Source organism: Chelonoidis abingdonii, chromosome 7 (assembly GCF_003597395.2).
Source record: "Chelonoidis abingdonii isolate Lonesome George chromosome 7, CheloAbing_2.0, whole genome shotgun sequence".
Classification (NCBI taxonomy): Eukaryota; Metazoa; Chordata; order Testudines; family Testudinidae; genus Chelonoidis; species Chelonoidis abingdonii.
Genome location: NC_133775.1, coordinates 108,294,747 through 108,312,170, shown reverse-complemented (window position 1 = coordinate 108,312,170; position 17,424 = coordinate 108,294,747). Strand labels below are relative to the sequence as shown.

Here is a 17,424-nt window from a genome sequence, read left to right as displayed (position 1 = left end):
TATGAAACTTAAAGCCATAACAACAAATATTTAAAAAAAATACCCCTAACCCCCCATTTCAGACAAAAGCCAATTCCACTTAAGAGCCCTGCGCATTCAAGGAGTGCAACAATTACAGACCTGTTCATTCAGCTTTTGCATGACTACGGGGCTCAGACGAACCTGACCTCTTCCCAAGAACCATAGGAATCTTCTTCTTTAACAATGGAGTAGTCTCGAACACCGAATGGAGGCTTAGCCTGCTTTAGACATCATTTTGCTATGCTGAATGTTGCAGGTGGTCATTTAAGTTCATAATTTTTCTTCTTTTGTACCATGTTGGTACTGAAGTTTAAAAAAAATTGAATTGAAAACATATGATTAAAGGAAACAAATGTAGACCACAGTTGCGGTACTTTAGTCTTTCTAAAAATTTCTAGGGGCGTTGTAATATATCGCTTAGTACTCCCTGGCTTTCCTTTTGCATGACAGTTCTGGTAGTGCTAATATCTCATTTGAACTCTGTGTAGTAATTATGCTGACTGCTGGATAATACATACTTTAAACAAATGAAATTTGGAGAGTGGATGCGGATATATAATCAGTTTTAGGAACTCTGTTACTAATGGCAAAATCATTTTCTTTTTAAAGACCATCCTGACATACCTGTTATGGCAGGGAGTTCATACAGTAAATATAGATAAGGTATTGTGTAAAGACAAGCACTAATAGTCATTTTCTCTACTACTTAGTAACAGTGGCATTTAAAGCAAATGTAGCATGTTACTGAAGCTCTATTAAAGTCGAGAGTTACAATACATAAAAGCATTTATCTTCAGCTTTAGTATTCATGGTTGCCTAAGGTATATTGACAATAACACAGTCCCTTGATTAGCAAGTATTTTGAATGCACATAGCTTCAGTGCAGAATTGTGCACAATTCTGAGTCTGGCCTCAATCCTGCAACAACTGACATAGACGCAATGTTTCCATTGACTTCAGTGGCCTAAATCTGAACCCAGAAAGACCCTGGGCTGGATCTCGCAGGCACTGAAGTCAATGGTATATAACACAATGACTTCAACGGAAGCCGGCTCTCTATCCCTCCCAGCCTGTCCTAAGTTGTGAGAGAGAAAAGGAACCCTTATTTGAGATAACCACCAGACCTTCATGGGCAAATGATGACAACTGAAGCAAATTGTGAGTCCGATTCATAAAGAAATATCAGTTTGTTGGCTGGCAATTTTCTTTTAACTTCTGTGGACAGTTTGTGTGTATGAAATTGAAACTACGCAAGCCTGGAGTAGCAATCTCCTAGGAGATGAGTGTTTCTGCCTATAGCCCAATCTTATACAGTGAAAATAATTATTCAATGAAATATGCAAACTAAACCCACCAAATGACACACAGTGTTGTCTAGATCTCCATTTACTAAAGTACTACTGGCCACAGTGTGCTAACAATAACCAACGGGCACCCTCAGAGTGTTGTGTCATGTAACATTCCTTCCCTTTCTAAGCAAAGGGTTTCATTGTTTTCAAGCGAACAACAATCCTCCAGGGGAGTGGAAAGGGGATCCTTTTCTAGGAGATGAAGAGAGGGAAGAAATGAAATAGGTGATTTTTTGTGACCTGTCTTCCCATCAGCATTGAAATGGTAAAATTTAAGTCACTGCACAAGGGTTCTTTTAATCACGTGACTCCCATTAATACAGGAGCTGCTTGGCAACATACCTGTGCTAAAAATGACCCCCCAAAAATGTACTGTACCTTGCATGAAGGTGCTTTATATATAATATATATATTGGGCAGGGATGCTTTAGTTCAGTACATCACTTTTGTTGAACTTAAGTGTGTGCCTAGGGAGGTTGTGGAATCTCCATCTCTGGAGATATTTAAGAGTAGGTTAGATAAATGTCTATCAGGGATGGTCTAGACAGTATTTGGTCCTGCCATAAAAGCAGGGGACTGGACTCGATGACCTCTTGAGGTCCCTTCCAGTCCTAGAATCTATGAATCTATGAAACCGTACCTCAATCTTTGCCAAGCAAAGCGATTGCTCCTCAGAAGCTGCAGGAACTTACACACTCTGTTTAGTGAAGACCTTTTCTCTAAATGGGTGAAACTGACTACCGTGCAGGGAGACAACACAATGTCTAGGAGACCATGTAAGCCCCAATGTGAGGATTTAAGTGGAAGTTAAGAAGTGCGTAAGTCTGCAGGGGCTGAATTTCACCCGATAGAGCAAAGAGATTTTTTTTTTTCTTTAACAGCATGTAGTTTAACATTTTAAAAGCTAGAAACTCCCTCTTTTCTATGTACTCATACAAAGTTGGGCTCTCCTCATTTATGCAAAACTAAGGTACTCTTTTTACCTGACGAAGAGGACCTGCACTAACAACAAGCTGTCATGGTGATAGGGACAGGTACTTCGGTCACCAGTTCAAATCCAGCCCAGACTGGTAAATGACAGAATGGCCTCAAGGCTCTCTCATGGCCTTTGTGAAATGAGCATGATGATCTCAGTTCAGTTTCCAGTAGATAAGCATCTACATCACTAGAACTATCACTACACATGGCACTAAACTATAAAGCAGGGAGGGCAAAGACTGAATGAAGGTAAAGACTGAGCTTCCCTCCAACACAGGGGTGGGACCTGCTAGGCCAGGTTGAGGAATATTGGCAATGCAGTACAGGAAACTACACACTATCCCAGCCCTTCCCGTGCCAGTTCTGGTGCTCTGCTCAGCATCTTTTACCAGCACAAGAATCAGTCATTGGGGGAGAAAAGTGAAATAAAAGCAGATCTTTGCACAATACACTCTTATTATTATATGACTTGAGAGAACAAAGCAGTAACCCGGGCATTTTGGCCAGTTATACTGTGATGTGTGCGTTGCTGAGTGGAAATCTTTGAAATTAGTGAGAAGAAGAGCTCTGTGTGGCTCGAAAGCGTGTCTTTCATCAACAGAAGTTGGGCCAGTAAAAGATTTTACCTCAGCGCAAACTTCATTATAACCTTGTGCACCCTTGACAAATAATTTTTTTTATGAATCGGCCCTTGAATATGATGTGAATTACCATCTAATACAAAATGAAATGAGAAAAAAAAATACTACAGTAAATGTATTCCACGTGGGGCTATGAATGGGACTTCAGCTATGGTCCGGAGGTAACATACATTGTCTTTTGTTATATTTAATATGGTAAAAGTCTATACTCACTCCAGCAGCCCTCACAGCCTTTATGGATTTCACTTAAGTCTGCTCCATGTAGCACCATCGGCTCCCATGACATCTGTTGACAGCCGCCTCCCTCCCTTCCAACTGTCCCCCCATAAAATAAAGTAGTTTTAATAACAAGATAAATATGATGTGCTTCTCCTTGCTGAGTGCATTGACTTAAAGCATAGGCACAATTTCCCTCTTTGAACAGAGATGGTATAGTCCTATGTCCCAATACAATTGTTATCCTGGGTGACCCTTTGCATTAATTAACAAATAGTTTGAACTTGATAATTAACCTAACCGCATCACTAAGAAAATTGTAGAACTAATCATTTTCAACCTCTGTCAAGTGTAAAATTTTATGGATGTCCTGAAGTGTGCTTTGTTAGCGAGCAAAACAACCAGAAGGATAGGGTTTTTTTCTAACTGCCTGATCCAAGTTCCATACAAGTCAATGGGAGACTTTCCATTGACTTCAACTGGCTTTGGATTATGCCCTATATCCACATTTAAAAAACCCAGAAACCTAGCACTCTCGAGCCCCCAAGAAAATACAAGTAATTCATGTAGAAATTGGCCAAACTGTCTCTAAACATTTTGTTTTTGTGATATTTGATCCTGAAAATTGTTTGAGTGAAATCAACGTACTTTCAATATCACCAGAGGTATGCACAGGTTTGAGTATTTGTATAGGGGTTTTCAAAAGCACTTAAATGACTTAAGGGTATGGTTACATTAGAAATTTTAAAGCGCTGCCCCGGCAGCGCTGTGGGAGCGCTGCCACGGCAGTGCTTTGAAGTGTGAGTGTGGTCAGAGCAGCAGCCCTTTTGAAAAATTTACCATGTATGTTTTTCACAGGGGTCTGAAATGCCTGGGGGAGCCACTGATGGAGTTGAAACCCAGTAACTATGAGATCTCCACACTATCCATGGTATTCCGATTTTTGGATAATGGAAACAGTGTGACAAGATCAGATCTCACATTTTTCCTTTCCCATAAATGCCTCATGGAGGGAAAAACCTCCACTCATGAAAAACAGATTCAAATACTGAGTTATTTGGGGTTCAAGTTCAAGATGACCCAGAGCCCAAAGCCTTACTTTTCCATGACCTTATTTGGTCATAATCTTTATAAAACATTTTTAAAAGTCCTGTTTCATAATCAGCATCTCTGATATTTGCAATCTCCATAAAAAGTGAGTGACCTCAGACTGTCCTCCCTGTTTGGAAAAAAAAAAAATTCCTGCAGAGAATTTGGATAATGCTTCTCTTTTTTGTGAGTTTCACTGTCTCTCAGACACGTGTGTGTGTGTGAGAGAGAGAGAGAGAGGTGGTTTATTTTAAAAGCAGAATTACCCCAGACTCCTAGAGTGTAGGATTGAAAGCTCTAGGGTGAACTAGAACACCTGATGGCTATGTAGACCTGGTATTTTTGTAATTGCAACATTTTTCTCTCTTTTTTTTTTTTTTTTTTAAATAAAGCATTTTTTTTTGTTAACAGGGGATGTGGCATTTGCACAGTTAGTTTTCCTGTTGATGCAAAGTAACATAATAAAATGTCAGTTACACAAATAGGGATTACTATTGTAAACCCCAGGAAAACAGAATTAGCCTGAGTTTGAATTTTCTCCCAGAGGCAGTGACCCCCATGTACATGTCAAATTCCCTGATCTTTTATACCTCTATCTGCCAAGGAGGAATGAAAGGGGCTCCCTTCAGAGCCCATTAAACATCACCCCTTCACTGGCTGAATGCATTACAGCTGAATGATGCATGCCATTCTCTACCTTCTCTGGGCCTGATCCAGCACCACTTAAGTCAATGGGAGTTTTGCCATTTACTCCGCTGAGAACAGAATTGGGACCTATATTCCCTGCTTCCCAAGGCTAAGGGGTGAGAGACCAGCACTGGGAATCAAACCCAGTTTTCTTGGTGGACAGTGTAGAGTCTCTCGATTAGCCTGCTCTGCTTTAGATTTAAAATAGAGTGTAATTTAGTGACAAGCGTCTCCGAGTTCTTGAGGCCATTTGCTCTGTCTTGCCGGTCATTCTGTTGCCACTGATTTTTAATGGTGCAAAAATGATCAGAGTTGTTGTTCTCCTCTTGCATGGTGCTAGGAGTACGTCAGTCCATGTACTGAATCAGGCATTGTTCCCATTGCTAGGAGGAGACGGTGAGTAATAAGGGAGGATCATTAGACTATATTAATACAGAAGAGTTCAGAGAGTAGTGAGTCCAATTTAACAGAATGTAATAGGGTCACCCTGGGATTCATTGTACTGAAACATCATTTTACACAGAGGAGATATATATATATATTTTATATATATATATTCATATATATATATTCACACACGCGCACACACAAAAAAAAAGTCTTTGATAGGCTTTCTGGGTTCTAGCAAAAATAGTTGGCAGCTGCTATCTGTGAGACCAGAACAGGGCCTCTGTGCTGCCTGCAATGCCTGCTGCGAACCGTCTCTTAAGAACAGATGCTTGTGTTTATCTGGCAGGTGGAGCTAGCTCCTGCCTGAGACAGGAATAACCTCCCATTGGAACACACACACAGTTCGTAGATTTTTTGCCTGGATCCGGTAGAGGACTGGGATGCTAGAGGCAATCTAGGTAGTTTGATATTTGCAGCATTCAGCGTAATCTGAAGTGGGGTATGGGGGGAGAGAGAGACAGAGAGAGAATTAGTGATGAGCTGTAATCTTTAATTGCTAAATAACGTTCATTGCAAAACTGAGATGTGAGCAATAGAATTTTTCATGCAGATGGGTTCAGGGTGGAAGCAGTGGCAGCTGTAATTACACATTTTAAAAAATAAATCTAGCTTACTTCAAAAGAAAACATCATTTCAAAATGAGAAGTTGAAATGTTTCATTTAGAAAATGTTGAAACACAATGTTTCAGCTCTTTCAAAAAATATTTTTTTGGGGAAGGGGGCGGCAGAAGTATTTGCCAAGTTCAACTTGATTTTGCAGTTTCAATTTACCCAAAAGTGCATTTTGGGGGGAAAATAAACTATTAATCTGAAATTTTCCACCCAATTCTAGTTTTTCCCATTTTTTTAACCCTTTTTTTTCCTTCTGGTAGTTAATTGATGTAGCTGTCTAACTTTTCCTGACACTATTCCCTCAAAAATCAAAACAGCCAGTTACAAAAGTTTTGCAGACCTATACAGGTGAATTAAGCTCCTCTCATTGCAAAATTCATGATCTAAGATTGAATTATGTTAGCCAAGTAAATCTCATTTTAAACTGACAACCAAACAGAGAATTTAGGAGTATAGTGCAATTTTACAGCTGTATAAATCTCCTAGTACAACAGATGCTATTATCCAAGCACTTTAAAAATAATAAATCAGCTGAGCATTCTCCATGGAAGGAATCTAGTTTGCACACAATGTGTTCAGTCACTGCTATCGTATCTGGGCCAGCTTCACCATTGTTTTTAAACCACTGTGTGAAAGGGGGTTGCTAAGTGGATGAGGCAGTTATAAATCTGCAGGTGACGATTGGTTTTGGTTTAGGGTTCCTTTTCCATTTCCTACCTCTCCATCTTTTGATTCCAGCCTCAGCTCCGTCCTGCATGTGGCTTCCATGTTGCCAGCCTCTGCGTTAATTTCAATTCCCTTTGGAGCCTCCATCACCAAAGAGCGTGTGGGTGACTCAAGTCTGTAATGCAGTAAAGACGGGATTATATCACTAGCTGCACTTTGATGTTCAATCTGAGCATTTCTTCTCACCCGGCTCAGTTCCCCAATGCCTTGCACCTTAGGTACTCAATGAGGGCCCGATCCAAAGCCCATTGAGGTTAGTGGCAAGACTCCATGTACAAAGTGGGTATAAAACTTTACCATTCTAATGTGGTAGCGTTTCGCACCTACTTTGCCAGATGTAGATGAAGGAACAAGGTGCAAGGCACTAGAAATTCAGCTTCGCAGGCTGATCAGTTTGCTCGCTGTTCTAACAAGTTCAGACATCTGTTAAATAATCAGTACCACAACCTGGGCATAATAGCAAAACGTTATAATTCTAATTCTTATCACTTACATAGCATTTTGCATCCTCAAATCGCCATACAAACATGAACAAGCCAATCCTCATAACATCTCTGTGAGGCAGGGAAGTGTTATGCTTATTTAAGTAATGGGAATACTGCAGTAGAAAGCTCCAGATGACTTGCCCGGGGCTGTGAACAAAGATTAGAAATCAGAAGGTCCTTGAAACGAAAACCCTTGGGGACAGTTCAGCTGTTCGGAGCTAGGAAGAGATTAAGGGCTGCTTGTCCTCACTTGTGAAATACCCCACAGGGATGGGCGGGCCTAGTGCTTTAACTGCTCAGTCGATGAAAGCTCTTCCAGGTTCAGAAGCATCCTAATTGCAGAAGGGAGCCCACTGCCTTGCACAGTGGGTACAGGGCATACACTTCAGGCTCGCATGGTGCTCCAGGCTCTCTGGAGAACTGTGGTGAGGGGCCCCTCTCCTGCTCCTCAGGCTGTCGGTTTTCACCTGACTGCATGGCTCACTAAGGCTCTGTCTCAACTGATGCAAAGGTGTATCTTTTACAGCAAGCTAACAAACCGGTACTAGTTATCTCACTGTAAAGTCCTAGTGTTCAGTCAGAGAGCTAGGTGAGGTTGGCACTATCCCAGCCCACCCTAAGCCTGTGGTGGACCTTGCCTAGTTTTGCCCAGTAAAACTAAAGAGCTTTGTCTGAACTGTGTTTACACTGTGATAGCTACCATGGGTTAGTTACCTACAGTACAAATGCACCTCTTTTGTCAGTGAAGCCTTCTTCTTGCTGTTAGTTTCACCTGCCTCCCCAAGCGGGTGTGAAGGCATAGACATTAATGCTGCTGCAGTGCCAGGGAGAAAGCAACCCAAAATGGCTGTCCCCGGCTCTGATTCACCCCAAAGCCCTGTGGAGCCCCATCCCACCCCCACAGCAATGCTGTTAACAAGGAGATGTTGCCATGGGCAGGTCTGCAAAAAAACAGTTGCTCCTTCTTCCCAACAGGCTGGTCTGCTTTTCCACGGGTTCTTTCTGCTCTTGTGCTCCCCGCTATGCTGCCCTAAAGCAGTTACTATGGGTCTGTCTATACAGTAACTCCTCACTTAACGTTGTAGTTCTGTTCCTGAAATATGCGACTTTAAGCAAATCCAATTTCCCCATAAGAATTAATGTAAATGAGGGGGTTAGGTTCCAGGGAAATTTTTTTCACCAGACAAAAGACTATATGTATGTGTGTGTGTGTGTATATATATATATACACGCATGGACACACAGAGTATAAGTTTTAAACAAACAATTTAATACTGGTACACAGTGATGATAATTGCGAAGCCTGGTTGAGGTAGAGGAGTCAGAGGGTAGGATATTTCCTTTACTGCTAAATGATGAACCAGCAATTGGCTGAGCCCTCAAAAGTTAACTCTCTCACTCTGCAAGGCAGCAGGAATGGAGGGAGATATGCACATTTCCCCTTTAAGTACACTGCCTTGTTAATTAGATCAGCTTGCTGAGACCTCAGCTACTGCAAGTTCCCTCCATCCTGAGCACTGGTGTGTCCCCCCTGCTCTATGGAAGATGTGGGGTGCAGGACCAGGGGGGAGGGGGACACTGCAGAAAAGGACCTAGGGGTTACAGTGGACAAGAAGCTGGATATGAGTCAACAGTGTGCCCTTGTTGCCAAGAAGGCTAACGGCATTATGTGGTGTATAAGTAGGGGCATTGCCAGCAGATCGAGGGATGTGATCATTACCTTCTATTCGACATTGGTGAGGCCTCATCTGGAGTAGTGTGTCCAGTTTTGGGCCGCACACTACAAGAAGGATGTGGAAAAACTAGAAAGAGTCCAGCGGAGGGCAACAAAAATGATCAGCAATGTAACAATGGAACAACGTTAACTGGGCTGACTGTAAGTGAGGAGTTCCTGTGCTGCAATTAAACAGCCGCAACTGACCCAGGTCACCCGACCTGGCTTTGCAGTACTGGAGCTCTGGGACTGTTTAACTGCAGTGTAGATTTGCAGGCTCAGGCTGGTGCCCAGGCTCTGGGACCCTGGGATGAGGGAGAGTCCCAGAGCCCAGGCTCCAGCCTGAGCCTGAATGTCTACAGTGCAATTAAACAGCCGTGGGTATTTCATTAGAGTGCAGACAGACCCTATGTCCTCTTAATCATTAGTAGAGACTGGGACCGTCTTATTCCAGCTGCTCCGTGAACTGAGAGACATCCATTTAACTTTTTTTTGAAAATCAGACTTAAGCCAAAGATATCGGAGACTCTTAAATCTGTGTAAATGAATGTGAGTGATGTCATTACAAACTGTGACTCTTTCAGTGAAAAGATGACTCTCCTTAACGAATACACGTTTGTATTTATAGTCTGGTCTCTGGGTCCAATTCTCCTCTCACACCCATTTGATATTATTGGGACCGTCCTGATATTAGGGGCTTTGTCTTATATATGCAGCTATACCCCCTCCCCCGAAAAAAAAAGTTCCGATTTTTCACACTTGCTCTCTAGTCACCCTGCCCTCAGAGGACTTTATGCTGGTGGAAGTGAGAAAAGAATCGCCCTGCTAATTTTTGGCACTCAGGATTGCAGGAGGTTTATTGTATGATTTATTTTAGATCTCCTGAATGAATCCCTCAGACACCTGTCTTTAAACCAGCAGCAGAAAATCTATGCAAAGCCAAGCAGGGTAGCTGGGGATTTATGCACGAGAAGGGGTCTGAGTAATGTTTACAGAATACTTTCATTTGAAGCAATCTAAGACACACACTGCTTTCCTCTGAGTTAAAACCTTATTCAGTCTCCCAGAGTAGAACCAATTTGGAGGCTAATAATGATAGGAAATGATTTAGCGATGAGCGGATCATTCAGAATCAACAGGGTGGCTCTGTGGAGCTTTCTGTATGATTCCAACCTGCCAGGCTGTGGGTAAGCCTGCACTTACAGCGGTGGAGACACTAGATCTCTTCTTCGTTTGCTCTTGCGGTTACGTTTTCCATCCTAGTGACTGGCAGTTACGCCCTTTATTTTTTTTTCTTTGCTTTTGTGCTGAGGGCTCTTGAGGGCCTGATTCTGATCCTGCTTACCCCAGTGTGAAGTGAATGACTTCACTGAAGTTAATGCCATTATCCTGGTGTAAAAGCAAGATCGGAAGCAGGCCTGGACTCTACTGCTTTTCCCAGACACTACTTCACTGGAGCTGCGTTTGCCCTAATGCAGGGCTTCTCAAACTGGGGGTTGCCAGGGGGTCGTGAACTGTCAGCTCAGTGGGGCTGACATCTCTGAGCCCCTATTAAATTAAATGAATCCCCCCATTTTTAATTGTAAGGGGGGGCTCACAGTCAGAGGCTTGCTGTGTGAAAGGGGTCACAACACAAAAAGTTTGAAAACCACTACCCTAAAACATACAGGCTTAAAGGGCAATCCCCTTCCCGTTCTGCAAGACCTCTCCTCAAGGGCTTTCAGTGGGAATTAGGTGCCTATAGGGCCTTTGAAAATCCCACAAAGCACTTTCTGCATCTTTAGGTACCTAACGACTTTAAACATTCTGGCCCCTGCTCTCAGTTCCCCACCTGGGATAACAGCACTTCCCAGCTGCTCAGGGATGTTGTGAGGATAAATACAGCAACAAGTGAGATGCACTCACATACTGCTGTAATGGGGCCCAGGTAAGTGCCATGGACAGAAGCTGGACGTGGGGATACACCAATCTTTCTGCAAACAGCAGTTACCCTAATCAGCAGTATTGTTGAGGTCTTGTTATGCAGAAACAGAACATACTCTGCCTGCACAGAAATGCACACCAGCATGTATATCGGTGAACTCCATCCTTCTCTGTCTCACTCATGCTTAATGGGCAGTGCTAAATGTGCTACTGAAACCCCTTCATTCAAATTTATCTCTAAGATGTCTCAGCATTAAAAATGAACAGGTGGCGGCAGTTGTGCATCTCTCAGCAAAGCCTTCTTATGTTGGTGCTGGAAACTCTGTGCAGCCGTCAATCAACGAGAGAGCAAAACTTTAAACGCTATCCCAGGGCTTGCTTTAAAACTCCAGCAGTAACTGATGGGAGGTCGGCATATCCGTTTGTTCTGTAGTTCCAGTGAAATTCGTTCTCCTGGAGCGGTCATTGCTTACCCAGATTTCTACTTTTAATTTCCTTCATCATAAGCAGCCACATTAATCAATCACTTCAGCAGCTTGGATCTTATTTTCTTCCCATATCCCCGGCATCCCCTACCGAATGAAGTGCTGCCTTTCTTACTATTATGAGCAACCTTCTGTATTCGGTGAGCAAGAAGAATTTGTTGCTGATGCTAAGGCCTGTTCTGCAGCAGTTGGAGGCTACCCTGCTACGGACCAGCAGTGCTTTTAATGCAATGGATACTGTTCCCTAGAAGAATGCTTGATGTAACTACTGCCTGGGGAATGTACTGGCATGCGGGCAGGTGTTGGATAAATACAGTACCCATGATTCGCTGACAGTGCAAGGGAAAGGTACTGCTCATCACTTTGAGCAACAGACTCCCCGTTACTGCTGAAACAAGGGAACTCGGATCTGTTATGTTCCAGACAGACACCAAGTTCAAGGGTGCAACTCTGCGGCACCTTTCCCCTCCTTATCACACAGAAGCCTCCCAACCAGTTGCACAGAGGGATCTGAGCAGGAAATCACCCAGAAAGATAATGGTGATAGTGAGAGCTTCATTTTACTAGCACTCTCCCTTCCTCATTGGAGGGAGTTCTGGGGAGAGCCCGGCTCCTGTAGAAACAGGGCCGTCACTGTGAATAGGGGATCCAGGAAGTGTTTGGAGGACCTAGCATGAGACTGAATGAATTTTAGGGAATACATGTGGTTAAGGGGCAACCCCTGACCTATTCTTTGAGCCCTCTCCCCAAAAGAAATGAACCAGCAGAAACTCCATGGATGGGAACGCAGTTTCCTGTTCCCCACATGTGACTTTCCTGCATAGGGAACCATCCCAGCTCTCTATATGGAAAAAGGATTAATTTACTTTTAATAGGTCATCGGCATATGATACAGTGCTGTAGCAACATGAGTTCATTTAATTTAATTGAGAAGACTGCGGACTGAAACTAGCCCATGTATTACTGAAGCTGTGGGTCATTATTTCCAATGGTTCTAATTACTTTTTTACAGTAATCTTCTGACCAGTTATAAGACTTCATGCTGGGCATAAAATTAGCCAATGTTAATATTGTACTTGCTTATGTCTCATACAATTGATAAACTATGCTAGTAAATAAATGAAGAGTCACATCCATTTGCCAGTAATGAACCAGTATTTTAGGATGAGAGTTTCTCTGTTTTGATTCGTTTGTTTCACTAAAAATCAATGGGATCACCCATTCATAATGACTTGCACCGTTACTTATGAGCTGTCTTCCAAAGGACTATTTTTTTCCCTTAAAAGAAAACACAAGATTTTTTCCATTGATTAGATTAGAAGTTATTAGTTTCTGTTGAAACAGCAAACAACCTATGGTTAATTTCAGTTTGTAGAAGGCCACATTTTTTTTTCTAAATTGTATTGTTTTAGTTCTGCTGGGTAATGGCACAGAACAGGTAAAAGCATCCCAACTAAGGAATGCGGGTTAAGAGATCCTTCCATGGGACAAACTATGACTGACTGTGAGGAAGACTTCACAGACTCTTCCTTATGGAGTTTCCACCTAATTCTTGCAGCAAAAATGAGGCTAGGGGCAGGGTGTATGCCCCACACTTCTCGCCAGTATGGAAAAAGCAGCTGGTTCAGTCGAAAACCTCACAACTTCCCAGAAGCTCAGGGCTGAGCCACTTCATTGGCTTCTGCCTCTGGCTGTCTAGCGGTGCATCTGCATTGGTGATTCATAAAAATGAAACTAACTAAACTAAAAACGTAACACATATTTGGGATGGGGAGAGAGAACAGATCCCAAGCTTAAATGGGGACAGAGACGGGGAAGAGTAAGTGATACTGAGACTGGAGAAGGTGGTTTTAAAGCTGACAGAGAGTTGTATAAGGGAAGAATCCCTAGCAGTTTCTTATCCCTAATCATGATATTGTGACTTCCAGTGCATATGATGTACAGTACTCAGCACAACACACACACACTAAGTACTTTAGAAGCTCACAGCTGACATCATGGCTAATAATAAAAAATATTTATCAATGTTAGTTTTTGCACGGCATTGATACAAATCTTGTTTTCAATTATGTTCTAATGAAATGCATCAATTACTGTATGAGTAGCGACGTATGATTGTAATCTCATTTAGTAGAGATAAATGTTATATATGCAAGGTTTCTTGAACTACATTAATTGCTGATGTAAACAAAGATAGATTATCTTTGCATTCAACAATATTATTGTAACATATTCTTCTGTTTGGTAGCATTAATCATCATTCAATTTCCAACAGTTATGCTGCAAATCCATTATGCAAGTGACAACTCAGATGCAGCTGCATTCTGAAACAGGTTATTCTGTACTGTTTACTGAAGCTACATGTAATTCTTAAAGTAAACTGTAGAGGAGACTGCAAATGAAAATTCTTTCAGCTGTAATCTGCAAATCGTTGGCTAATTTCTAGGAAAAACCCAGTGAAGGTTGCTAGTTTGCCTCTCAATACATGCTAAAGGCTATATGTCTAATTATATTTGCTTGGAAGCATTAAAATTGTGGAATAAGTCTAACTCCAACTGGGAAGGCTGTAAAAACTCTGCTACTTCTGTCCTGGGACAGTGGAGAACCTAAAGGATTTTGTATCAAACTGAGCCAACAGAAAGAGACCAAGAATTGATAAAAGAATATGAATCTGCTCATGTGCTGAAAGTCACACGTGTGCAGGTGCTTTGCTGGATTAGGGGCCTGCTGCACTTCTTAGGTGGTAAAAGGAATAAAACCTCATGTCTCAAGCCGGACCTGAGTTATGTACCAATACATGGCCTGTAATGGCTTATTGCTCTGTTCAACATTTTCACTGTAGTCTCTTCACCCCATCTGTCCAGCCATCTTTCCTACCCCAGCGTCCTCTAATTTTAGCCTTCTTTCTGTTCCCAACCGCTGATCTCTCTGTAGAGTGCATATGGAACAAGGTGCCAGACTGTGCGTAAGTGCTGCTGCATCTGTCATAAATGTCAACCGCTTCCCCCTGCTTCTGTGCCACTAAGTCAATCTCATTTCATGGTCTTCAATCTCACTCTAAAATCTTCCTTTTCTCTTTCACTCACCATTGTCTTTCGCCACAGAGATGTCACAAACTGCAGATGCAAAGCAAAAACAAAATGTATTTCATCCCAAGAAAGCATTACACATTTGCTGCTGTTTTTGCTAACTTTATCTTAATGTTGGAGTCAATTTTATGTTATTTCTTATCTCGAATTTCAGCCACTGTTTCTAGTGTATTTTCCCCAAGCATAGCTCATGTTAAAATAAAACTCTCCTGACCATACCCGGGAAACAACTTAAACTACTGCAGAGAGTAAATATATGAGAGAAGTGGTAATTGCCTGGCAGTTAACAGTTATAAACTATTATAACACAGGTTATAAATCATGATTAGAATAATGCTTAGTTGAAACTGATCCAAGGCCTGGGCGGTTCTAAACTAATGAGAGACTGGATTCGCATCCTGCTAGCAGGAACACACCCCATGTGCACTAATGAGCTGGAGGAGCCCTTTGCTGGCTGTGCTAGGCAGGAGGGTCTCCGCTTTCATTTTAAAAAAGAGGAAACCTTTTATTAAACCTATTCTGGCAACTCACGAGGACCTGCCCTATTTTGAGTGACGCCTCATCCACCCCTCACTGTAAGGATGAAGTTCTTTATATGTAGTTCATGTTATGTCCCCAAACCTAAATACATGTCATGATTTTTATCCTCTAGGCACAGTTTACACATTCGTAATGTTGTAGTAACTTACTCAGAGTGACCATGAAGTGCTACAAGCAGCAGAGTATACAGGAACAGAAGTGTACAGAATTTACTTCCACAGCCCTCCTTGTGATAGACTAATACACTGTGTTAGGGGAATTGCTGAAAAAGATGGAATCATGCAAAGTTGTCCAAAATGTTTTAGGGTTTTTTGAAATTTTTAATAACCTCTAGGGTGGTTTACATGAAGGGATATACCGTACCTAAAAAGACAGTAATCAAGATCAGACAGAAGATACGAAATGTAGCTAGGGAGGAAATACTTCAAAAAACTACTGAGATATAGTTTTATTGTAAACTGGAGGACTGGCAGAAGGGTAGAGATTGTCTGAGAAAGAAAGTATGAAATTAATGTTTAATGAAGAGGAAATAGGGATGTGAAAATTAAAATCATCCAGATAATTAAAAATCTTGATTGTAAATCAAGGAAGAAAGGAAATTACCATAGAAACTGGGAGATAAGTCTAAAGTGATGTGTGATACATACTGATGTGGGTTGAAAAGATGGTCTGTTCAAATGGATAGGAAGGGATTTCAGAGCCACAGAGTGACTTTGTTGTTGTTGTTTTAAATGTAAGGATGATGGCAATTCCACTTCCTCTTTGCCCAGTGGAACGTCTGCACATTGGTCTTGTTTAGAATCCCTACTGCACTTCATGGACCTGAGCAGAGAGTTTAAAAGATAGATTAGTTCCATTCTGTGGTGTTAATTCTGTCTGTTTTAAAGCTCTAACAGCCACATTTTGCACTGCAGTTTCATCAGAAATATTGGGGAGCCTTTATTTCACAGGACCCAGCTGGAGCAGTGAGAGGAGGCCGACTCTCACGGCCCAAAACCTCAGCTGGTGTAACTCAGTTAACTTTGACTGAGCTATGCCACTTTACACCAGCTAAGGACCTGGCCTCAAGTCTTTACTGGCTGACAAAACAGCAGTTTTGGGAACAGAGGAAGATGATGTAAAATACCATAGCAATTCCCCATGGGACAGAGAGGGAGGGCTTGGAGAGAAAAACATGCCAGGTTATAAACAGCAGAAGGTACTGTGTGACAGAACATGAACGCACAGTAAGAGGAATCCCTGCTCTGGAGAGCCTACGAGCTGGGAATGGAAGTGTGGACTGCTGGCACCTGTAGATTTGACAGATGCTAACTGACACTGACACATAGCAAGTACAATAGTAGCTGCCAACTAAACCGCAGCCGTGTCGTTGATACAGCTGTACAGAAGTTAAGAGCCTGTAAGTGTTCTGATTATAATTCCTTATCATCAAATGTCTCTAACTTGGACTAAAATTGTAGTCCAGGCCAAAATTTGTCATGGAAGGTCTCAGCCTCCTGGTTATTTTGTGTGTGCGCTAATCAAAAGACTTGATGCTGTGACCTGCTCTGCCCCCTCAACTCCCACTGACTTCAGTTACTGTGTGTTTTTACAGACGCCACTGTTTTGCGACTTAATTTCCCATATGCTCTCAGAATCACACACTGCACTTGCTGTCTTCACTTACCAATGACTTATTTTGGTTAAGGGTCACTGAATAATTCCTGTCCAGCTTATCTACTGTACCTTGTTAATACAAATTAAAAAAAAATTCACCCTTTCTGGTATGTGAGTGCATTGATTTCACACATTAAGAAAATCAATTTATTAAATGCTATGTTACCACACCAAACCCCAAACGCAGTCTTAGAAAGCTTTTCACTGAAAAGCGTAAATGAGAAGAGACCATGTCAGCCTGGATTCGGGAAGAAGCTGCTGTGGCTGGGTATTATTTTTGTGGGATGTTGTCAAGCTAGGAAGGAAACAAAGGAGGGTATAACACATTCTAGATGTTAAATGCCCCCCCCCCACCTCATTCACAACAAGCTGTATCATGGTACAGCAGAAGTAAGTACATAACAATGGGTACTGCAGACCCAGCGGGGAGGCAACACATTTCATCCCAGCTATGAGAACATATAATGGGTGTGAGGAGGATAGCACTAAATAGCACTCTCCAAGTGGGCTTGTCCTTCTAGAACCTGGGAGAAATTCACCCCTGTGCAAAGGCACCACACGCAGATTCCGTGCTACTTAAGTTTCACTTAAGCCCTATTTTGAGGCCGGCTTTGTGTGAGCATTTTGTGTAGGGGTGAATTCCACTCGCTATCCCTCGTTACAGGTGAATTGAAGTGACTGTGCCATCCATGGCAGGATGGTCCTGGGTATATCATGCAGAAAAGACGGTTACTCACCTTTGTAACTGTTGTTCTTCGAGATG

General features: G+C 42.1%; 1 protein-coding gene across 6 annotated transcripts in view; it reads right to left on the bottom strand.

Annotated features, from left to right (window-relative positions):
- Positions 1-4,650: 4,650 nt before the first annotated feature.
- Positions 4,651-17,424, bottom strand: part of SGCD (sarcoglycan delta) — a 555,521-nt gene continuing 542,747 nt past the window's right edge. For all 6 annotated transcript variants that reach the window (XM_075068197.1, XM_075068194.1, XM_075068199.1 and 3 more), the window contains 2 exons: positions 6,761-6,884; positions 4,651-5,860 (listed from right to left, as the gene is read on the bottom strand). In XM_075068197.1, the coding sequence (XP_074924298.1) occupies positions 5,687-5,860; positions 6,761-6,884 (298 nt within the window). In that variant the 3' untranslated portion in view covers positions 4,651-5,686. The remainder of the gene's footprint in view (positions 5,861-6,760; positions 6,885-17,424) is intronic.